This window comes from Halichoerus grypus, chromosome 10, assembly GCF_964656455.1.
Source record: "Halichoerus grypus chromosome 10, mHalGry1.hap1.1, whole genome shotgun sequence".
NCBI classification, from domain to species: Eukaryota; Metazoa; Chordata; class Mammalia; order Carnivora; family Phocidae; genus Halichoerus; species Halichoerus grypus.
In genome coordinates this window covers 115,833,719-115,858,949 of record NC_135721.1, presented here as the reverse complement: position 1 = coordinate 115,858,949, position 25,231 = coordinate 115,833,719, and the positions used below count along the sequence as shown (strand labels likewise).

The window sequence follows — 25,231 nt, the reverse complement described above, 5'->3', positions numbered from 1 at the left end:
GGAGAGGGAGAAGCAGGCTCTCCGTGGAGCAGGGAGCCCGATGCGAGACACAATCCCAGGACCCTGAGATCATGACCTGAGCTGAAGGCAGACGCTTAACCAACTGAGCCACCCAGGCGCCCCAAATAAATCTTTTTAAAAAATTATCTTGCAACTAATTTTGTCCCCTTCTTTTTGATGAAATAGCTTTCTACTACCAAGGATTCCCCACAGCCTGTTGAGGAGAAGGTTGGTGCCTTCACGAAGATAATAGAAGCCATGGGATTTACAGGACCTTTGAAATACAGTAAATGGGTAAATTCTTTTTAAATTCTTCTCATTTTCTTTTTGGGCTTTGGGCCTTCTGCTCCTCATAGGTTTTTTGTAAAGCTTCTGCTTTGCTTTTGTGAAATTCATACATTATTTTGAGAGCTTCGAAATGTGTTGTCCCTCCCCCCGGCCCCCATTCTGAGTCAAATCTATGTAATATGTGGATCTGGAATACTTTGTTCCCTTAACCTGATTCCTTAGAAGTATCTCAGGACAAGTCAAGCCAATAAGACTGGGCTTTCCAGGCTCTTGCTACATGATAGGCCATACAAATGAGTTCTAAGGAAGTAGATGGGCCAAATGTTCGGATGGGTTGCATTCTTAAGAAATATTACTCTTTGATGAATCCATATTCATAAATGATTTTTTTTCACTAGGTCATTATGGTGACTTTTGTTAAAATTTTACTAATAAGCATTTTTAAAGTAATTAATTCTGTAATTAATCATAATTCTTACTATGGAGGGATATTTGCTAGCTATGTCATTCCTAGTCAAGTCTTGGCCTAGCACATTATTTGCTATAAATTCATGAATGTCTTCTCTGCATCAGGTGCATATTTGCCCCTGGGTTTTTATAACAATGCCTCTAACCAATTAAAGTAATAAAATATTAGCCCAGTTATCTCCTGGTGCTAGCATTTCTCTCTAACTTTATAGCAGAAGTGCCTTTTAATACTTCTCAAGGTTGCTACAATGTTGGATAAGTCTAATCAGTCATAAGTTATATGTTAATCAAAGCAAGTCAACACAAAGCAGTAGGGAGGACTTTTCTAGAAAACATCATAGCTTTGCCCCAAATGATCAAATAATGCCAGTTATGCCATTTTAACAGGATGGATTCAAATTAGAATTTCAATTTTATTACAGACTTTACTTGTAGTTTCTCCTTGCAAGGTCTGGTTCTCTTCCTAACAATTCTCACTGCAGCAAGTATAGGCTTTTCCCTATAATCTCTTTTTTACATAAATTCTGGAAAGCAAATGGTGATTCCACAAACATTTTGTTTTTAAGGGGCTTTGAAAAGTATAGAAGATAACACATATACTAGGTAATAATGATGTTCTTGAGACCCTAAGATTATGAAGTGCCTTCTTAATCATCAGCGAAATATTAGTTATATTCATTAAAGTTATCTTTTTTACATCTTAATCTTTTGGCAAATGATAATCATTGGTATATTTGGTAATGTGTTTAACAAGAATCTTTTATGGAAAAAAGATTTGTGATTATGGCATTTGGATTCAAAAACTTAAAATATGTGTTTTGTTTGAAAATTAGAAATTAATTAAAAGAAAAGGGAAGTGAGAGCAGAAAGAAAAAAAAGGGAAAAATGTACTGTTTTATTCATTTCTTTTATTTATTTATTTATTTTTTATTTTTTATTTTTTTAAAGATTTTATTTATTTGACAGAGAGAGCACAAGCAGAGGGAGAGAGAGGGAGAAGCAGGTTCCCTGCTGAGCAAGGAGCCCGATGTGGGACTCGATCCCAGGACCCTGGGATCATGACCTGGGCCGAAGGCAGCCGCTTAACCGACTGAGCCACCCAGGCGTCCCTGTTTTATTCATTTCTTGATGGTTGAGTTCCACTTGGTTGCTACCATTGCTTTGTCTAGTCTGTTTTTTTATGATTCCAAAGGGAAAGTTGGCTACCATTTGGAGGATTACTAAATCATCAGGAAAATTTCTTCACTGTTGTAGTTTAAGTTAGCCTTTGATTTTTCTTGGTTCCTTTGTGACCTCAGCTAAGTACCTAATATTTGCATTTTAAAAGGCTTTGTGATGTGGCAGTGTCTACTTTCTGTAACCTTCATTTTTTAATTTGTGATATCAAAACATCAAAGTATGACATTCTAGTATAATTTGGGTGGGAAAACATAGGTATAACTTTCCATTTTGAAAGATTGCAAGCCCTGGGTGCCTGGGTGGCTCAGTCGGTTAAGCTTCTGCCTTCAGCTCGGGTCATGGTCCTGGGGTCCTGGGATTGAGTCCCACGTTGGGCTCCCTGCTTAGCGGAGAGTCTGATTCTCTCCCTCTGCTGCTCTCTCTCTCTTTCAAATAAATAGATAGACAGATAGATAGATAGAAACATGGAAAGAAAGATTGCAAGCCTTTTTCAGTAAGTGTTGACTTAGTTATCTTTGACTAGACGCTTGGATTGGATTGCACTGGAAAGATCTTTGAGTTTTGTGTTTCCACATGTCTTTCATTAGGGAGTAAAATATCTGCTTGACATCAGCAGTATCAACCATCTTTCCTCCATTTTTTTCTGTAACATTTTCATATGTAGTTTCATTTTTCTTCTAGATTCATATTTAGGAATTTAAATGTAGCTTTTTCTTACCTGTTTGTCCTGAAATAATCATTCTTTTCCATTATCTTTATGTAGCAATACCAGGTAAGACAAGGACAACATTTCCCAGGTTCAGTCACATGTCATAGAATAGGCAGTTTCCAGATTAGCATAAAGCCAAAAAATTATTTCTGTTCTGAAGGATACTATCAAACTGGAATGCATTCAGAAGTGGGCAGTGATGGGGCGCCTGGGTGGCTCAGTCAGTTAAGCGTCTGCCTTTGGCTCAGGTCATGATCCCAGGATCCTGGGATCGAGCCCTATGTCAGACTCCCTGCTTGGCGGGAGCCTGCTTCTCCCTCTCCTTCCCGCTTGTGCTCTCTCTCACTGTCTCACTATCTGTCTCTCTCTCTCAAATAAATAAATAAAATCTTAAAAAAAAAAGTGGGTAGTGAGCCTTGTGAAGGCTTCAGGAACCGTGTTGGATGAAGAGTGGTTGAAGGAAATAGGGATGCTTACCCTGGAAAAGAGAGGACATGATGGTTCTTCTCGGGTATTTAAAAAAATAAAAAAATAAAAAATAAAGAGACTTAATCTAACTAAAGTATTCCACTGGGCGGTGGATATTTCATGAATGTTACATGAAGCAGATTTACATTCATAAAACAAAAATCTAACAAGAACTCTCCTTCAGGGGGATAGGTAACCTCCCAAGGTCATTGGACTTGTTTCAACAGTGGCCCAGATGGTTGACTATGAATCAAGAATGCTGTAGAAGGAATTCCAGTACAGAATAGAAGGTTCAAATGACTTCAAAGCCCTTCCAACTCTCACACAGCTGTTAGGGCAAACCTTTTATTGCATTCATTTTTCATCTTGTAAGATGGCACAAGATGCATCAGTCAGTGGGAGAGCTGATTTTCATTTCTTTCTTTTTTTTTAAAAGATTTTATTTATTTATTTATTTGAGAGAGAGAGAGAAACAGCATGAGAGGGGATAGGGTCAGAGGGAGAAACAGGCTCCCCGCCGAGCCAGGAGCCCAATGTGGGGCTCGATCCCAGGACTCCGGGATCATGACCTGAGCCGAAGGCAGTCACTTAACCAACTGAGCCACCCAGGCGCCCCTGATTTTCATTTCTTAAAGCTGTCTGAGGTGCTTGTGTTTTCATCAGGGACACTGATGAAGTCTTCCAGAGTTAGAATGAAATAAACATGAAGTCTTTTGAGAACCAGAACAATTTGTATTGACTGGGTGGAATTTAGTCCACCTACCTCTTTAGCTTATATTAATGCATGAATCTTGGAAGAAATTCATTCCCCAAGTTGTTATTTCCAGTCCCTCTGTGATGGTCTTAGGGGACTTGCTTTAGACATTTGTCCAGGAAAATGGCTCACCCAAGTATAAAGGCTTGGCTTCACTGCAGGAAAAGTGAGGAACTATAAAATGCTCCTGATTGCCACATTATGAGCAGTGTATAAATAACTGGCCAGTCTGGTGAAGTCTTCATTATTTGTAATGAAGGCTTTCTTCATGAACATGTTGTGGGGGAAAACCTTCTCAAGGGAAGATTTGGGTCTTGGTGGCAAATCTGCCTTTCTCAGGCAGAATGATTAATTATGAACCTAGAGAACTCTCTATATGAGAATCTGAAGGAAACTGTGGAGTTAGAGAAAAAAATCCAAGCCATTAGGAATTTTACTTAAAATTGTAAATGTGTTGACATTTATATACCACTACCCATATTTGACAGATATTATTTTGCCATATTTGCTTTAGTTTTATTTTTTCCAAGATAAACTTTTACAGAAAATAAACCAGCCCATTTCTCCTTTCTTCTCTTTCTCCACCAAGGTAATTACTGTTCTAAAGTTGATTTTTGTCATCCCCTTGTACATTTTTGTTCTTTTACCACTCATATATTATCCATAAACAACATATATACTATTATGTATTGTATTCATAAAAACTATATAAGTGGTATCTCACTTTTCAACCTGTTTTTATTAGTCAACATTATGTTTTTGAGTGGAGATCTGATTTTTTTCATTTCCACTGCTTAATAGCTTCACATTATATAATTAAACTACAGCTTAACTATTCCTCTACCAAAGAAAGCTGTTTTAGCTTTTTCATAATGACAGTACCTTTTAAATTGTGCAGGAGTTTCTTGAGAGAGAGATGGAATTACTGGGTACTAGTCTATGAATATTTTTAACTGTATTAAATTATAATCATCAGTTGTTTTATCAGTTTGTATGTCCATCAGCTAGGGTTTTAAGGTTTAGTATCATTTCCAACACTTGATACTGTGAAACGGTTTAATGTTTACCAATTAGATGGTGTGAAATGGTATTTTTGATTTAATTTGCATTCCTCTGGTTACTAATAAAGTTGAGTGTCTTCTTCTATGTTTACAGGCAAAAAAAAAAAATTTATCCATGTGTCTATAGTTGAGGTAGGCAGTAGGCTTCATGAAAGCAGGAGTTTTTGACTTCTTTGTTTACTGCTCTATTCCCAACATCCAGATCCACATCAGGTACTTGAGTTAGGTACGCAATAAACTATTTGTTGACTGAAGTGAAGAGCTAATAGATGTCCTAAACTTCCTGTCTCAAGCATAGAAATAGGCTGGTCAAAGCGAAATCATTAGCATAACAATATGAGGATATCGTTAGTTTGATGATGGTACAGACCAGTACTTCCCAAAATGTGTTCTGTGTCAAGTACTTCCTAGAGCTGCAGGTGTTAACAAAGTTAACAGCAGGCTTCTTTTTTAGCCTGCTGATACGGTGAATCACACCAGTTGATTTGTTAATGTTGAATCAGCTTTGCATTCCAGGGATAAATCCCAGTTGGTTGTGATTTATTGTCCTTTTAAAATATTGCTGGATTTGATTTGTCAATATTTTGTTAAGGATTTTTGCATCTATATTCATGAAGGCTGTGGTTCTGTAGTTTTATTTTCTTCTAATGACTTTGGTTTTGATATCAGGGTAATACTGGCCTTATAGAAAGAGCTAGGAAGTGTTCTTCCCTCTTGTTTTCTGAAAGAGTTCATGTAGATTTAGTATCATTTCTTTAGATGTTTGGGAGAAACATTGAGTGATGTTTAGTGATGCCATTGAGCGTGGAGTTTTCTTTGGAGAAGATTTTTTTTTTTATCACAAATCCCATTTCTTTAATAGATATAGGACTATTCATGTTATTTATTCTAGGGAGTTTTGGTAATTTGTGTTTTTTCAAGGAATTTGTCCATTTTCTCTAATAATCACATCTGTTGTCCTAAAGGTGTTCATAATAGTCCCTTATTATTCTATGAATATCATTAGGATATGTTGTGATACCCTCTCTGATTCTTGATACTGCTAATTTTTATCTTCTCTGTTTTTTCTTTTTTCCTTGATCAGTTCTATTAATGTTTTATCAATTTTACTGATATTATTGAGGAACCGGTTTTGGCTTCTTTGATTTTCTTTGCTATTTTTCTGTTTCCAATTTTATTGATCTCTGTTCTTTATTATATCATTCTTTCTGCTTGCTTTTAGGTTTAATTTGCTCTTCTTTTTTAGTGTCTTACCATAGGTTTTGTTTAAATTGGCGTCTTTTGCTGATTTATTCCCATGTAGATATATCTGTTTTTCAGTTGTTATGTTTATTCTGTTTTCCCCTATATGAGCTTTACTCTGAAAGACTTGAAAACATGACAGACCTCAAATTAGCAAAGAAAAAAATCTTAATTAAAATTACAGACATAATCCCTTAATTTATTTTGGGTACTTCTGCCCGTAAGAGACATTGCTGTTTTGACCCTAGAGTGTATTGAGAAATGAACATTATGTAGTATTGGATATAGTATATTTTTGGTGACTTTGAGCCTTAATAACATAGCTTTACTAAAATTCTAGATGGTTTTTTCTTCAGTTGCTATTTTATTCTGTTTCTGCATATTTTTTTTAGTCTGCATATTTGAGTTTGTAATTTTCTATCACTTTAAGAAAAAATAAGCTGCTATAAGCCTTCTGTGGATGGGCTAATTTATTTAATTGTATCCTTAAAGAAATATTTTGAAAGTCCCTAGGAATACTTCCTTCCTTTAGCACTGAGTTGGTCTTCAGACCTACAATTTAACTTTTAAAAGAATTTATTTTTCACTTTTAGATCTATTTTTATGGAGGCATAATATACATACAGTAAAATATACAGATCTTAAGTGTACAGTGAATAAATTAAAACCACCACTCAGATCAAGATTCTAAGAGAATTCTTTAGTGCTTTGGGGAATAGTAAAATGTTGATCCTTTTACTATATTTTGCATTCATTAAAAACTCTTATTTGTAAGCACAGTCTTCTCTTAATCAGCAAACTATAAAACGAGGGAAAATATAGAAAAAAATAACTCTTTCCCCAAGGTATAAAAAAGACTTACAGAATAGATAGTAGTGCTTCTGAGGTAAGGCTGAAAGATTGAGGGGTTTTTTTGGTGTGTTTGATTTTGGTCAGAAGAATGGGTAATTTTTTAATATAAGGGGTTTCAGGATATAAAGAGTTAATGTGAGTGATGCCGAACAGTGGTTTAGAGCCTTCACTGATGAAGTGAGTTTGAATTAAGGGAGAGATTTCATTTAAATATTGGAAAAATCTTTTTGATATTTTGATGCTAAATCATAAAATGTGAAAATTGTGTGAAGTTTGTGAATGGTTAGGTTTAAGAAAGAAATAATCTATGTTGGTTTAGCTATTAAATTTGCCTAGAGATAGGTTTGGACTCATCCTCCTAGTTGAAGATGTTGTGACCTACATCTAATAGCACTAGAACATACTTGGTCATATCTTGAGTTTGGTTTTATTTTTTTTGTCTAGAAGATTAAGATTGCGGCCCTGCGCATGTATACTAGCTGTGTGGAGAAAACTGACTTCGAGGAATTCTTTCTAAGTAAGTTACTGTTTTTGATAGTTCTGAAAAGGAAAATGAATCTACTTTTCATGGGGCGCCTGGTTGGCTCAGTCGGTAGAGCATGTGACTCTTGATTTTAGGGTTGTAAGTTCGAGCCCCATGTTGGGTATAGAGATTACTTAAAAATAACATCTTAAAAAAAAAATCTATTTTTCATTTTTATGACTGTATCGGTTTTGAGTCATTAGTGAAACAATTTTTCCTGTGCAGAGTGTGTAATAAAAGCTGCTTATTTTTATCTTTTAATAGAATAAACAAGGGCAAGAAACCCTATAAATAAGACATTTTAACAAGTTTGAAAAAAGAAGAAACCTAAAAATTTGTCTAGTACTTTGACATTTTTCCACACATGCATCTTTTTACATATGAGTACTCATAGTAAACAAATCCTGTTTACATTCTGGATGTTTTACTGAGCATTCTGACGTGAAATGAACTTTTTGCCAATCATTCCTCTTTTATTTCTAGTTTTTAATTGTTTTGGTTGATACCTAATGATTGTTTTATTTCTGTTGAAGGATAATTGGGTCAAAAGGTATGTGTGTGTGTGTGTGTGTGTGTGTGTGTGTGTATATATATAATTTTATTTTTTATATCCCATTGATAAATTGTTTTCCAAAAGGGTTTTACTGGTTTAGACCACAACTATCAGTCGATTATATCAATATAGTATTCATTTTGATGCTGTAATCTATTTAGTTATAAAGTTAGTTAAAGCAGGTACTTATAAAGTAACTGGGAAAGTTTAAGCTGTTCCTAGTTCTACAGATTTTGGAAAGAAAGGTGTGCTTTGCACATCTGTGGTTAACAGCCATTATCCTGCAAGCCACAAACACTTAACTGTATATACTTGATATTTTTCATGGAGAGCAAATATTTATATAGAATTATGTTAATAACAAGGAAGATAGCTAGATGCTGTTTGGATTATTTAATCACTATTTTGGTTTTTTAAAACCAAATGCAAGTTCTTTTGGTGATTTTACAATTTCAGCAGATTGATGTTATGTTAGAAACTTAAAATACCCTACTGAGTTGTAATCCTGATTTAGTGTCTACCTTCTGTTTCTTATTTATTCATGGGAACAAAAGTAAACTTTCCTGCTTCCTTTTAATCTCTAAAAATTTCTCATTTTAGGAGAAATTAGTCTGAAAGGAGAAACTATTCTTTATCTATTTGATGAAGAAACTATTGGAGCGCCTGGGTGGCTCAGTTGTTTAAGCGTCTGCCTTCAGCTCAGGTCATGATCCCAGGGTCCTGGGATTGAGCCCCATGTCGGGCTCCCTGCTCAGCGGGGAGTCTGCTTCTCCCTCTCCCTCTGCCTGCCTGTCTGCCTACCTACCTGTGATCTCTGTCTCTGTCAAATAAATAAATAAAATCTTAAAAAAAAAAAGATGAAGGAACTATTAATATTAGAAGATGGATTTTTCTTTTTCTTCTTTTTTAAAAGATTTTATTTATTTATGTGACAGAGAGAGACACAGCGAGAGAGGGAACACAAGCAGGGGGAGTGGGAGAGGGAGAAGCAGGCTTCCCGCAGAGTAGGGAGCCTGATGCAGGGCTCCATGCCAGGACCCTGGGATCATGACCTGAGCCGAAGGCAGACGCTTAATGACTGAGCCACCCAGGCGCCCCATAAGAAGCTGGATTTTTCTTAAGTGATTTCTAGAATACATGTCCCTAAGTATTTTTCATCAGATCTTTTTAAATCTTCATCCTCAGATATCTGTTTAATATTTGATTCCATAAATAACTCATAAATTTATAATTATTTTGAAATGATGTTTACTAGTTATCTTTGTCTTAGCCAGTCCTCATTATTGAAGATCCTTGAGTTAATATTATAGATTGAGTAATGAGATTATTATTATATATTTAAGGTAACATATCATGTTTTCAATGTATAATCTGTTGTAATCTACTTATAAAAATAAAAGTTTATACAAATTATTACCATTATATGCTAATAATTCACATTTACATGGTGTGCTTTTACATTTGTCTCATTTAGGAGTTAGAAAACCTTGTAGGATAGGAAGGACTTGTATTCTTGTTTTCATTTTTATTTTCTTTTCAGAAACAGTTGAAACTTAAGAAGCTAAGTGATTTCCCATAGCTACTTAGCTAAGGCTTGATCCTATGTTGTCTGGCTTAAAAGCCAGGAATTTTTCCACTATAACATATGGCCTGTGAAAGAATGTAATTGCAAATTAGAAATTATAATCCATTTTAATATTTTTGTATGTTATTGTTTTTAAATAAGAACTATCTCTAGGCGACATTCTATTAGTATTATAAACTGATGTTTACGTATATTAGAGTATGTTCACCTCAGTAAGCTTTGTTCTAGCTTTGGCCTTTGAAGTAGTTACCCGGGGAAGCAGTATATTTTTCAGTGATGCCACTCTTGCTTAAGGTTTTTTAAGACTCAATTTAAGAATTGCTTTTTAGACTTAACAGCTTGTTCATTTGTATCATGCTCCAGTGTGGTCGATCTTTGTCATTTGTGGGTAGAATAAATTTTAAAATGAAACCAAAGTGGTTCTGAACTGTGGCTAGGAATAAAAAAGGGAACCAATTTGAAAAATACCATTTGGAGGCAGATAAATATCTATGAAATAATGAGACTTTCTTGCATCTTCTAAAGGAAGGTCCTAAAGAGTAGGCCAGGCAGGTTTGGGATAAAAGAAGAGAATATATATATCACTTCCCAAGATTATACCTTTAAAGTGGCTGTTGCTCCCTTGGATTTTTGGTATTTTAGGGCTTGACTTTTAGAGTCCTGAGCATTCAGTAATTTTTAAAAAGGATAAAGAGGCTTAGGTAGCTCAGCACTGTCATCCTTACTCTTCCAACAAAAGTAAGGCCAGTGTTAATTCATGAAGATTGTGTAAGAAAGAGTTGTTTACTCACAGTGTGCTTGTGAGTAAACAATAAGCCTGTAGCCTCTTGGATGGGCCCCCGTAAAATGCCCAAGTTAGAGACTCTCTAACGTGTTCAGAGGTCTTGATCCAGAGGCCTAGACCGTGGGCATTCTGACTGTTGAGATTAACAGCCAGCCCCCTGTTGTTTCCAAGATGTTCTGATGGTGTATGTCTTTTGTGGCATCAGTGAGCATAACCTCTGTGAGCCTGCAGTGGTTTGCTAACTGGTCTTTTGGAGATCAGTTCTGTTATGAGGAACACTTTGGAACAGATGGGGCCAATCAGTAAAGTTTGTGTTTAATTCCATACTGAAATTCCGTACTGTATGAAAACTGCTTTGTCTTTAGCTCTTAAGAGACTTAATACCTTGGAGAGGAGGCTCCTTAATGAATAAGTTCTGAGTCAGTGATTGAGGTTCATCATTTTATTGACACAGTCTTAAATAGTGAGCTATTTTAAGATATTTTAAACCCTAGTGTTTAAATAATTCACCGAGAAACAATAGTAAATATTTATTGAGTACCTATTAAATATTAACCATTTTGCTAAACATTTTACAGGCCTTATCTCATTTAATCCTCACGAATCCCTATAAGGTAGTTCTCTTGTTCTCCCCATTTTTACAGAGAAGACAGCTGAGGCACTGAGAAGGCTAAGTAACTTTACCCAGAGTCACGTAGCAAGTAAGAGGTACAGTCCGGGTTTTGAATCGGGAGGTCTGACCCCAGAGCCTGCATTAAACAAACAACTGTGTTAATACTGCCACTCCATAACAGTGATGAATTATTTAATTTTATCCAACTTGGTATTGAGGAAGAAAGTACCTAGCCTCAGAAAATAACGCAATGAGTGTGTATTGGTGCAAGAGTGTGATCTTGACAAAAGGCAATAACAGCTTTTAACTTTGAGGTGTTTAAACACAGTTCATTGAGCTGAAGATCTGCTGTGTTTTTGTGATGCTTATGGTCAGACATTCAGTGGTCTTGTTTCTTAGGGCTTTACCCTGTGGGTTTCTGTTCTGACTCCACTGGGTACAGGGAGTCAGTATGCCAGCTCTTTTCCCATCATTAGCCCTGAGCCGACCCCCGGAATGGAAAATTGTGACCCAAGTCCAGCTGCTGGCCTGTCTGTCTGTGCTTTCCAGCCCAAGAATTGATTCCCTCTCTGAGAGAATTGGAAAGGCTCCTGGAGGCTGCCGAGAAGCTTTGATGTAGAGGTAGCAATTGAACAGATTGTCCTTTAGAAGCAGCCAAATTTCATTTTCCAGATTGAAAGACAGACTTCCAAGAAAACTTTTCTTTTTAATGTTTTGTTCTAGCATCCAAAAAAGACCCAACTTCAGATCTGGGCTTGAGAGTTTCTCATGGCTATTCTTGTTTGGTGGAGGGTGGTTGGCCCACTCTCAGATGGCATGTGTCTTAATAGCTGTATGGTTGGCCAGGCCAGCCTTCACCTCCCTCCTGCTGGGTTCCAAGAGGAAGTCCACTTGACAACTGCTGGGCACCTCCTAGTAAGCTCACCAGAGTATTTTGGTGTCACTTTGTGACAGACCTGGACTTAAACTCCAGCCCAACCACTAGCTTGTTATATTGTGGCTTCCCTCAAGTTACTTAGCCTTTTTGAGCCTGTTTCCTCATCTCTAAATGAGGATTATAATGCCTCCCTTCAGGGTTAAAGTGAGGATTAAGTGAGATATGTATTGACATGACTAGCAATGGACCTGACAGGAAATACGGGCCCTTAGTGAATGTTAGTTTCTAATATTAGTATTAGAGAAGCAGTTAGTGATTAAGACCACAGTGCCTAAAATCAAGCAGATCTGAATTTGATCCTAGATGTTTCATAGCTGTGTGACCTTGGGCAATTGTCATGGTGTCTCTCTAAGAGTCCATTTTCTCACCTGTCATTGAGGGTATTGTGAATACCCACATGATAGGCCTGTTGGTAGAATTCATTGAGCTCATGCATGTAAGCATCAATTACAATGTCTCACACAAAGTAAGCCTGCAAGGAATTACGACTCTTTATTATTGGTAGTATTAGTTGCTTCACAGAGGTTCTGCTCTGTGTTTTCTTTCCTAGTGGCCCCAGTTTGTTATCATTTAGTACATTGTGTTGTTTGCTGCAAGGCAGAAAATATCCCTTTTTTCTTGAGTCATTACTCAAAGGGCAGATTCTACCCGAAGGGCCCAAATTGACTGATACTCACTTTTCTTTATCCTCTTGCTCCAGCTTTGCTCCCTGTCCTGTAATAGGTAGGGCTCATTGAGTGGGGATCCCTCATCTAGCCAGAGGTATTTCCTAGAGATCTGAGAATTGAGAGGCGTGGATGTCTAAGCATTGACCTGAGTTTTAGTATCTTAAAGTTTTGTTATTCCTGGGGGGTGATGAATGGCCTTTCATTTAGATGTAATCTGCTTTCTTATGTAACTACAGCTCCCTAGAGCCTCACTTCTTTCTCCTGGTCATTTATTTTGGGTGAATCATTCTGCATACCCATGTTTGTAGCATACTGGGTCACCTTAAAGAAGGAAGACAGGAAAAAGAAACTAGAAGAACTTAGACTTCTCAGTGGGGCTCCAGTGAAAAATGCCTATACTTAAGTGGGGTAGGCAAAGTAGTGTCTGCCTAGCTTTCCAGATGAATTTGAGACCAGGAAGGGAAAATAGCACATAAGTTGGAAGGAACCATACAGATCATCTAGGCCATATTATACGAAGTGAGAAAACTGAGAATCTGAGAAGAAAAGTGATTTGCCCAAGGCCACACAGCAAAGTGGTACCGGGGCTGGAACTAGAAGGCTGTTTGTCTGACTGCATTCAGTGCTCTTTCAACCCATTGTCTCGTCCTCTGGTTCCACTGGCCCTCTCTATGGTCACATAATCAAAGAGCACTGTACCTGCCATATATTTGACTTGAACAGATTCCTACCAATATTTAAAATACAGTCAACATTCCTTCCCTCACATATTTATACTTTATTGTTATTTTCTAGGGTGTCAGATGCCTGATACATTCAATTCATGGTTTCTTATAACTCTACTTCACGTCTGGTAAGTGAGCAATTTAAATGAAGTCACCAAATGTATTTTTTTTTTTTTTGAAACATGGCTAACTTGTAAGGTATAGCCTTCAGCAAGGCTGATTATATGAAATGGCAGTTGTTCAGGCATTAAAAAAACTGTTCCTTTCATTTTAATAACTAGTGTCTTAAATCACATTTTTATTAAAGGTCAAAGCATAGTCCCAGAAAGAAACTAATATTTGTAGGCTTTTCTCAAAGAACACCTAGCCTGGTGAACAATGCTATCAGTATCTCTAAGAGACTCTGTGAGCTTGGATGGAAAGTTCTCTCCCTTGGCTGTTTTAGGAAAGTTCACATTTACGTAAAAGTGGTTTGAATTGTGAGAATCCGTGGTCATTTCCATTGCTGGTCATCAGAAACCTATAACAAATTATAGCACTGACATTTACGCCTGTACCTCTAAAATGTGCATACAGGTTAGATTCATGCCAGGTTTGTTGCATGTAAAAATATTTAACACCTTAAACAGTATATTTTTTCTTCAGCTGCAAATTAAGTAGCCAAAAAAAATCAGTTTTTCATCTAATGTTACACAGTATTAAAGGTCAGAAGGATATAGGAGAGACGTTGAAGTGGGGGCTGGGGAATGCATTTATTGAACTGCCAGATCTTGGGAAAGTAAATTCCGGAGAACTAAGTTTACTATTTTGACCATAGTGAGTATCTGAGGAACGTGGGGAATGGTTGCCCTGTCAAAAGGACCCTTGTTTGAGACTGCCTTCAGCTGAGCTTTGCATCACAGGACTGACTACTATATAAAGACTTTTTGGTTTTGATCACCTCTGAAATATTTCTTCTTCTGAACTCATATAGTCACTGAGATTGGCTGAGGGGCATAAGGTAGCAATTTATTTTAGGTTATTTTTTCTAAGCCGGTACTTCATTGAGTGTACACTATGTCCTGGGCAGTTTGCTGGGAACTAGCAGTGGTTCTCAAGAAGCTCACAGTCTAACGAGGGAGATAAGACATTTAAAATAGTCAGTGATAAATCGGAATGGCTAAGTTCTATACTAAATCTGAGTAAGTAGTGCCTATGCGACCACAGAGGAAGCCACAATTATCAAAACCTTCACGAGTTCTGCCTCTTCTTTGAAATATACTGTCTTTTAGTCAGGCAGCTGAGAAGGCAGACTACCTTCTGTCCGAATGGTGAAGGTTAAGAAAAGGTTTAGGGAGGGCAGCTGAATATGCTGAGAGGAAAACCACTTTTTCAAGAGGAGAGGACTGCAGAGGTGGCATTGCAGAATTACTCACTGGAAAGGTGGGAGGGCTGAGAGGAGGCTAGGCTGTTCCCAGAGGAGCTTAAAGATAATATTCAGAGCTTGTATGAAAGACTCTTTATTGCCCATATAGCTAGAGGTATCAGAGTGTTAGAGGGAGTGGATGGCAAAATAAAATATATAATCCCTGTAACCACATCCCAAGGTCAATCCCTGACTAATAGTAGCCAGGAGAACCTTGAAACTACTTACAGTTCCTTCAAGATAGCCACCATTTCCAAACATGCCTCCTGCATCTTCCTTGCTGAGGTTGGTTTTAATTTCTCAGAGGAGTGGGGAGTACTGCTACCAGTTAAGTAGGGGGAGGGAGGCTGTCTGCTTCAAATCTACACTTGGCCTCCCCTCCACACTTCCTCTTTAGTTCTAAGGGTCTGCAGTCTTTGGTAGAATGAAGTGGTAGCTTTTCACTTTGAATCGGGAAACTCTTATTGAGAACTCACTGTGTGTTAAGGACTGGGGGGCTTTGGAGAGAAGGGTATGACATGGCATGCACCTTTAGAAACTTAGTCTAGCAGATAACAGGCAGAGAGCACAATTGCCTATAATGGATGACAGTGAAAGAAGTGTTGTGCCCAGGGCACAAGCAGAGACTATGGAAGGACAAGGAGGTATGACTAAATCCAAATGTGATGGTGGTGGCGGGGGGAGAGTATTGGATAAAGAGCTCTGTGGTAGAAGTGACGTTGATGTACCATGAAGGGTGAGTAGAATTTCTGTCAGAGAAAAGGAGGGCATTTTAGGTTGAGGGAATATCAGGAGCAAACCACAGAACGTATGTGCAAGGACATGGAGTATTTGAGGACAGCCACTTGTCAGAAGTGTCTAGAGCAGGTTTGTGGAGGAATTTTAACGGGAAGGTTGCCATAAATGTAGTTTGGGGCCCAATTGTGCTGTCATCCTTCAAGAAGAATTGGGGAAACTTTCTCTTCTAGGGGAGAGGGGTGTTAGGAGGAGTAATGGATCCACTCCAAGTGGAGAAGCTATGTTCTTCCAGCCCTGATCTCTTAGCCTGAAGCTCCAGGAGGATAACTGAGGGATAGCCATATCCAATAATACAGGACTCAGTGGACTTCCTAGAGATGTGTAGGGTTGAAATACCTCCTGTAGGTGGTAGTATGAGGGAGAGCTAGGGAAGCTTAGAAAGCAGTTACAAAGTAGAAAGAATCCTCCCCATCCCCTAAAAAAAAAAATAAACCCAATAAACAGAATACCCTGGCAGTGGACTTTTCAGAAAGCTTGCTTGGGTTCCCAAGGGTGATGGCTCCCTGTTGGCTCTTAGAATAGGGACAGGATTTCTCACATCCTTTTAGTTCCCTGGAGGAGGTGTTGATTCCCTTATCCTGTCTGCTTTCTCTAGTTCTTAAGTTTTTCTGTGTATTTTCAGTTTCTAGAGGTCCCTTATCAGTTGTGTATTCACATGAGCTTGCAGCTGCAGTGACTATGTGTCCTTTGTCTTTGTCGAATAAGATTCGTATTGACTGTGCCCGCTGAAAAATTGTTGAGAGAGGTTGCTGTCTGGGCTTTCCTGCATCCAGATGTGGACTTGATAAAGGCAGGCCTCCTCCTCTGTTCCCTGTCTTGGGCAATGGCATTGCAATCCATTCCGGTATCCACACCAGAAACCAGGGAGATCTCCTTGACTTTTCCCTTACCCCTTCATCTGGTCTCAAACTTTTTTGACCATGACCCACAATAACAAATGAATTTTACTCTGCAACCCAGAACACACACGTCTCTGATATTATAGTTGTAAAACTTGTCCTTATAATGTCAGATAGTCTCTGATATTTTCTATTCCATTTGAATTCATTATAAAGGAAAATTTAAGATGTCACCCATTAAATTGATTTTACTGGGTTATAAGCAACAGTACCTGGAAACTGGTCTTTGGCCTACAATTTCCATCTTCACATGCCATTGGTCTTCTCAATACAAATTGGATCAGTACATACACACGTGCACACACACACACACACTCACATACTCCTTAATATTCTCCATTATTCTTGGGACAGAGTAGGTTTCTTAGCATGGTATTCATATCCCATCAATATGCCACCTCTGCTAGTCTTATATGCTATTCTAGGTACCAGTATCACCACCACTCCCTCCTCTGCAAAATAAAACAATATTACATAATAGAAATATCAAGTCTTCTGTACAGAGTTTTCTTCTGTCCAGAAAGTCCTTCTCCTTGCTATCCCCCTGACGAACTCCTGTTTTTCATTCAATATCCAACTCAGATATCATTTCTCTTTGAAGCCTTTCCTACCCTTTGAAGGCGAGAGTTAGTTCCTCTTTTGTGTTCTCTTAGTATTTTGGACATCTCTATCATAGCATTCATCATATAACATTATTATGTTTTATCGTATAGTCTTTGTGGATGGTGAATTTATGAGAGCAACAATTATTTTTATTATTTTTTTGGAAAGATATGAAAATGAGGTATTTCTTCCCTCAATTGCATGTCTTACTCTTAATTTGTATCAGTAAATGTTCATTAAGTAATTGATGGCCCCAGATCTGACTTGGCTGCCACAGCATTTGGAAGGGTCCTGAAACTGTCTTTTGGTTGGGTGAGAGTGGCAAAGCTCCACTCCTACTTAAGTTTCTCTGGTGGTTACATGTATGTAGCTGGAATTTATGTTGCTGTTAGTGGATTTGTTAGAGACTCCTCTTTTAGTCATGGAAAACTAATACCTTCTAGATGCAGAAGTTAATTTTAGGAAATGGAATGGGATAAATAAAATTAGAATATGCCTATGATGGAGATAGAATGCAGGGAGTAAATTTGTAAGTTTGTATTTTTTATTTTATTTTATTTTTAAGTAATCTCTACATCCAATATGGGGCTCGAGTTTACACCCCGAGATCAAGAGTCACATGCTCCACCAACTGAACCAGCCAGGTGGCTCTGCAGTTTGTATTTTTAAAAATTATTTTAAAGTCACGTGTATCATAAATATAATAATTGTCAAGCCTTTTACATATATTATCTTTTATTTATTTTACATGTATTGTCTCACACATTCGTACAACTACTTTATTTCACATATGAGGGGTCAGCAGCTTAGAGAAGTCAGAGAACTTGCCCAAAGATCTAATTAGTACATGGTGGAGAGGAAATTCAAAGTATAGGTCTGGCTAACTCAAAGTAATAAGTTGCTTTCCTCATTGGTAGTTAAAGCTACCAAAGTAACTAATTAAGTGATTGCTTATTAATACTAATACTATTTAATCTTATTAATGCTATTTATTATTTAAAGTACTTGCTTATTCTTAAACATAAATCTGTAAATTATAGGGGCTCCTGGCTTTCTCGGTCCGTGGAGCATGCGACTCTTGTTCTCAGGGTTGTGGGTTTGAGGCCTACAGTGGGTGAAGAGATGATTTAAAAATTAAAGAAAAAATTAAATCCATAAACTTATAGCATTTATTCTCCAATTGAATCTACAGTATGCAGAAAATTTGTTTCCTGCCCTCACAGGGCTTAGAGTGTGGGAGAGAGACATTAAATCATTAATAAAATAGAGCTGGAATAGTGTAATGAGAGGAAATGGTAGCGGGGAAGAGGGGTCCATAATTTAGATGGGGGTGCGTGGGTCAGTCACTCAGGGAGGGCTCACTGAAGAGATGACATTTAAAATAACACCTGAATGGTAAGTAGAAGTTAGCAAGTCAAAGGGTGGATAGAAAAACATTGCAGGTATAGGGATCTAGTGGTTCAGTTTTACCAGCTGAGCGCTTTTTAAAAACGAAATTTTATGCTCAGTCACCATGTACGAATAGATAACGAATTGCTATTTGGGTTGAGGAAGTGGGAATGACCTGCTTATTTCAGGTCTTCACAATGTGCCCACTGGTGAGGGGCTCTTATGTAGTTCTGTGGAGACTCAGACCACAGTTCAAAAACCACAGATCTAGGGGCACCTGGGTGGCTCAGTTGGTTAAGCAACTGACTCTAAGTTTCAGCTCAGGTTGTGATCTCAGGGTCATGAGATCGAGCCCTGCGTCCGGCTCCATGCTTAGCGTGGAGTCTTCATGGCACTCTCCCTCTCCTTCTGCCCCTCCCCGCCTGCTCTCCCTCTCTCTCTCTGTCTCTCTCTCTCAGATAGATAAATAAATAAATGAATAAATAAATAAATAAATAAATAAATAAATCTTTAAAAAAAATAAAAAATAAAACCACAGATCTAGTTCAACCCTCATTTTACAAATGGGGAGATGATTTTGGCAATTTTAAGGAATTTGTCACAGGCCTCTTCATGGAGGATCTGAGACTCAAATCCAAAGCTGACTGCTGCTTCTGCAATCCTTGGCTTTTTGCTTGAGTGTCTCCTTTTGATGGTCATGGGGATGAGGGTTTCTTCCCATGAATATGAACAGCATAGCACTGACCATCAACTGTACAAAACTGTGTTTCTTGGTACTCGCTGTCTGTGTCCTGGGAGAGGAAACAGTAGACCTGAAAACAGTAAGGGGTGATAAGTGCTATGTGTAGCAGACAAACAGGTCTTATGGGAGCACAGGGGAAGGGGGACTGCCTGGGGATGGTCAAAGGAAGCAGTTACATTGGCCTTCTGGGGTCTAGAACCAGAGCACATGGGGTCTTGAGGAGTTATTAGGAGGGTAGGAAGTAACTGTAAACTACTTTTTAAGACATTCCAAGCGATTAAGAAAGATGATCACTAGAGGGAGAAACAGGACAGAGGGGAAGCATTTTGTTATTTGCTTTCCATTTTTTCTTTTAAGAGGGGGAAACACTGGAACATTTTTATAAGTTTGCGGGAAGAAGCCTCTGGGAAAGAAAAGGAAGTAAACTGCACAGGTGGGAAGGGGTTGGAAAACAGACTGGTCCCAGTCTCAGTCAGCGAGAGAACTGCCCTGGCAGACGCTCCGGCCTTTGCAAGTGGGCTCTTTAAAACCACCACAGCAGTTTTGATGTAGCTGTAGGGCTTGCAAGCTCATGCTGGATTCCAGCAGCTCCAGACCTGCTATATATGGTGAGCCCTGGCCATGTGCACATCCCTACTCTCCCTCCCCGAGCCAGTCACTCTGTTCAAACCCTCACACGTGTTGCTTTTGCCCAAACCGAAGGCCTATGCAGCATCATTTTATCAACATTGCTTAACCTAAAAGCACTGGTACCTGCTACCCAGGAGCTTGTTCTCTATAGTGGATCTGACAGGCAGGCCACAGGCCAGGTGTAGTTCTTGGAGGAGGCTCGCTGTCAGGTGAGATGGCTTCAGGAAGTGCCTCACCCCACTTGTCTGTTTGCCCATAGACTGTCCTGTGGCCCCCATACTCCCCACACTCCCCACATAAAGATTAGGCTTCATGGGGAGGGAGTTTAGGAAACCAGGTGGAGATAGCCATGTACACAGCCCCGGGAAAGGGTAAGCATGCCAGCTCACAAATAAATAAACTCATTCATTAGCACACTGCTGAGGCTTGAGTGTGGGCATGTAGGCTCTGCTTCCTTGGCCTCGGCTGGTGGCAGAGTAAGGGAAACAGGCTATCCTTTGGGATTCCTTCACAGCAGCCAGGGTGACAGACCTGCCTTGAATGCCCACTAGTCTTCATTGAAGTCAAAATCAGATCCACTCTGAACAGCGAATAAACCACCATGAGGGAGAAACAAGGCCAAGACACAACTGGCATTGTCAGAAGGCCCAAACAGAGCAAGCAGGACAGGGTACTCAGAGCTGCCAATACATGGCAGGAGGGCAGCATCCAGAATCACAAGAATTCTTCCCTCCCAGATGTAGGCAGAGAGGAGCAAAGCATGGCTAGGACTCTTGTTCCTTTGAACTCTGCAGGCAGTGTTGCTGTCTTCCTCTTCCTCCTTATAGCAGGAAGAGGCTCTTGGAGCGTGCTATCACAGAATGGGGGAAACAGCCCATACTGACACTGGCCTGGGAGACACTGTGGCCTAGAGGAAAGAGGGGGAGTTTGGACTTCATTCCAGCTCTGCTCTTTTCCATTCCACTTAAGTAACCTAAGGCAACCTTAGGTTACTTAAGTAATTATGAACTACATTTTAAGGATTTCCAAATGATTAAGAAGGTGGGATGGAGGGGAAACATTTTTTTATTTTTTATTTTAAGATGGGGAAACACTGAAACATTTTTATAAGCCTAGAGGAAGAAGCCTCTTTACTTCCTTCTCTTCTTTCCTCAGAGCGTCAGTTTTTTTTGTTGTTGTTTTTGTTTTTGTGAAATGGGAGCAGTTAGAGTTAATTGAAAGAGAGTGTGGATGCAAATGCATTTTCAGGTGACAAGTCTGATATTAGAGGATGTCATAAATGGCAGTAATCACTATTATTATTTGCCATAAGATAAAATTTATATCTTAGCCCTTTGTTTTTTGAGATGCCTAGTGAGTGAGTCTCTTTCCTCTTTTCCCTGCCTCTGTGCTTGCCCTTTAGCGATAGTTGGGAGCCAAGACTAAGGCTTGACTACTCCTTTTTTTTTCTTTACTTTGCTAGCTGGGTTATTTGCTTTCCTTATATGTAAAGGACATCAGTATTATTTATGAGCCACTAGAATCACTGAGAGACGAGGATAGTACTGTGAAGCTTAAAACCTCAATAATAAATTGTGGGTTTAAGAACATCATCAAATTTGGGAGGGGTAACTGGAATTGTTCCTAAACGGAGTAGTTTATATATAGACTAAGTTTATACTTAGAGTAGGTACTTAGTAAATACTTGTTAAATGAATGATTAAATTAATTGTTTAATACAAGAATATTTTTATTGCTTAAAAATTTTTTATTTTTAGAGCAATTTTAGGTTTGAGCAGAAGATTATCTCTTTTTAAAGTTTACTTTGCATTCTTAAGGGCAGTTTTTATTATGTTTTAGCAGGGAAGTGTCCCCCGTTTCCCTTCCTCCACTTCCCCCTGGAACAGAGCTCTGAAATTGTGAAGTTGAATCAGTAGCAAAATGTAATTTGATTTCTCAACGCTTAATTTAAATATTTATTATGATGAATGCATCCATAATGTAAATTGAAGTAGAGCTATCCTGTTCTGTTCTTTAAACCTAGTGTTCTCAATTGTTGTGGAATATACTTTACTTAGTGACTCAAACATTATTGTTGTGCAGTGAGAGCCTGTGTGTGATAAGTGTTGGCTTTGTTTTGTAGTGGATACCAGGATCATCAGATCTTTTTTGTTTTTGTTTACCATTTTGGACTTGTTTCACTCATTTTCTTTTCACCTGCCAATGTACTTTAACCTGTTCTGAATGATTCAGGAGGTCCTGATAACTTTTTTTTTTTTTAAGATTTTATTTATTTATTTGTCAGAGAGTGAGCGAGAGAGCACAAGCACGGGGAGCAGCAGGCAGGGGGAGAAGCAGGCTCCCCGCTGAGCAGGGAGCCTGATACGGGACTCGATCCCAGGACTCTGGGATCATGACCTGAGCTGAAGGCAGACGCTCAACTGACTGAGCCACCCAGGCGTCCTGGTCCTGATAACTCTTAACTGTACTTTGCCAGGCTATATTTTTTGAGTTGTACTGGGTATGTTACCCTGCCTCTTGAACCTCAGTTGCTGTGCTATTTTTTGTGTGTTTTCAATATATTTTTAGTTTCTTTCTTTCCTGTTAGGCTGCCAGCCGTTACTTTTGGTTGCTGTAGGTATGCTTGCCTCAGGTAAGCCGGTCTTTCCCCTCTGATATGCTATTTCTAATGTGATGCTAGTTTTGAAACTGTTACTACTCTTGTGAGGATTAGATGGAAACTAGAGTAAATGGATTCCGTAAGACTTGTACTAGTCATTAAAGGAGGCAGAGAAACAGTAGGGTTCAGATCTCACCTTTGACTAGGTTTGTAACTCAGGGCAAGTTACTTCTCTAAGACTCAGTTTCCTCAATTATATAGTGTGGACAGTAGGAAACCCTGGACTACACCAAAAGAAAAAACTTTTGCATAGTGAAGGAAACCATCAACAAAATGAAAAGGCAACCTACTGAATGGGAGAAGATATTCACAAATGATATATTTGATAAGGGGTTAATGTCCAAAATACATAAAGAGCTTATATGATTCAACACTCCCAAAAAATAAATAATCTAATTAAAAAATGGGCAGAGGACATGAATAGACATTTTTCCAAAGAAGACACAGATGGACAACAGACACATGGAGAGATGCCCAGCATCAGTAATCATTAGGGCAACGCAAATCAAAACTACAGTGAGATACCACTTTACATCTGTGAGAATGGTTAGAATCAAAAAGACAAGAAATAACAAGTATTGGTGAGGATGTGGAGAAAAAGGAACCCTCATGCACTGTTGGTAGGAATGCAAACTGGTGCAGCCACTGTGGAAAACAGTATGGAGGTTCCTCAAAAATTAAAAATAGAAATACCATTTGGTCCAGTAATCACACTATTGGGTATTTACCCCAAAAATGAAAACATGAATTTGAAAAAATATACGCACCTCTGTGTTTATTGCAGTATTATCTACAGTAGCCAAGATTTAGAAGCAACTGAAGCCATCAATAGATGAATGGATAAAGAAGATACACACACACACACACACACACACGTGTGCGTGTGCACATGCGCAATGGAATATTACTCAGCTGTAAAAAGGATGAGATCTTGCCATTTTTGACAAGGATGGACCTAAAGGGTATAATGCTAAATTAAATAAGTCAGAGAAAGACAAATACCATATGGTTTCACTTATATATGGAATCTAAAAAAAAAAAAAAACAAATGAATAAACAAAAAGCAGAAACATACTTATAAATCCCCAGAACAAACTGAAGGTTGCCAGAGGGGAGGGAATGAGGGATGGGCAAATTGGGTGAAGCAGAGTGGGAGATACAGGCTCCTAGTTTATGGAATGAATAAGTCATGGAGATAAAAGGTACATCGTAGGGAATATAGTCAGTGGTATTGTAATAGGGTTGTATGGTGACAGATGGTAGCTACACTTGAGGTGAGCATAGTATAATGCATACTTTATGGTCTGAGAAAATCTGTGCCTTTTAAACCTCAGAGGGCAGGTGTATTAACAAACTACAGAATTTTCAAATAAATGAAGAATTCCATTACCTCACTATTGCTGTTGATGAATTGGCCTCTGACGACATGTAAGCATCAAAACTCACAGTGTCTTTTCAGGTGAGAGGCTGACATGAGCGACTTGATTAACTTTGAGAAAAACCTTAACGAAAAAGGACTGTTGAACTTTCCCGAGTTTGTTTCTGCTTTGGAATGTATCCTGTGTCATGTGAAGTAGTCAAATCTTTTTCCATGACCTGTTTTTATTGTTACACAGTGTTATTTCTTAGGCACTAACTGGGTTCAGGGGTTACAAATTTAAATCACAGCATCAGCAAATCTCATGGTTGGAAGGGATGTTAAAGATCATGTAGTCAACCTGTCAGATAGCTGAGTTCTCACAAAGCGTTTATTTACCCTTCAGAAGTAGGCAGATTCTCTGTCTTGGGCTTATTCATTCCATTATTCGAATCTTCAGAAACCCTCCTGTTAGAAAGTTCTTTCTTTCAGTGTTCAGTGTTGAGGAATTCTTTCTCCCTCTGTGGCTCACCCGTTGGTTCTGATTCTAACTCTTGGACAAATAGTCTAATCACTTGTCTACAATATTTAAGGAAACTCTCCTGTTTTTCTCCAGGCTATATATCTTCTGATCTTTCATCTTTTCCTCTTGTCTCTTAAAATATAATGTTCAAAACTATGGACACTATTCCAGGTAGAGTCTGACCTGTGCTGAATGGGACAAAAATTTCACTTTGCACATTTGATACTATATTTCCATTACTGTATCTAAAATCACATTAATTTGGGGGACAACCTCATCATCACCTTGACTTCCTTTGAAGATAATTGTCAACTTAAGCCTATAAGGCTCTTTCATACATAAATGGGCATGACTCACCTATCCTGTACCACTACAGTTCTTTAAGACCCAAGTGCAGGACCCTAGGTTTACCCCTGTTCAAATTCATTCTGTTAGATTCAGCCCATTGAAACAGTCTGTTGAAGTATTTTTGGCTCATGGTTGGGTCATCCAGCATATTTGTCTTCCTGCCCAGCTTTTTGTCATCTGCAGATTTGATAAGTATGTTTTCTTTTCTCCATCTTAGTCGTTAACAGAGATGTTGAGGCAGGCCAGGCTGGAATCATTCCATTGTACCATACTATTGCTCGTAGAGTTTAATGGGCAGGATTAATTGTATATGGAGACAGAATTGTCAGTTTAGATCCAATATTCCATAATTATAGCAGGAAATGTCTTTTGGTGAGTAGTCCTATTGTAGTCGCTTAAAAACTATTAAGTGAGAGATAATAGAAATAAGGATGCTCATTAAGAGTGAGATAAGGAACTAGTTTGGAAA

At 38.4% G+C, this 25,231-nt stretch overlaps 1 protein-coding gene across 1 annotated transcript in view; it reads left to right on the top strand.

Annotated features, from left to right (window-relative positions):
• UQCC1 (ubiquinol-cytochrome c reductase complex assembly factor 1) overlaps positions 1 to 25,231 on the top strand; it is a 91,448-nt gene that overhangs the window by 26,445 nt on the left and 39,772 nt on the right. Inside the window, exons 4-6 of the mRNA XM_078057135.1 lie at positions 187 to 294; positions 7,466 to 7,538; positions 13,480 to 13,537. Coding sequence (XP_077913261.1) covers positions 13,508 to 13,537 — 30 coding nt within the window. The 5' untranslated portion in view covers positions 187 to 294; positions 7,466 to 7,538; positions 13,480 to 13,507. The remainder of the gene's footprint in view (positions 1 to 186; positions 295 to 7,465; positions 7,539 to 13,479; positions 13,538 to 25,231) is intronic.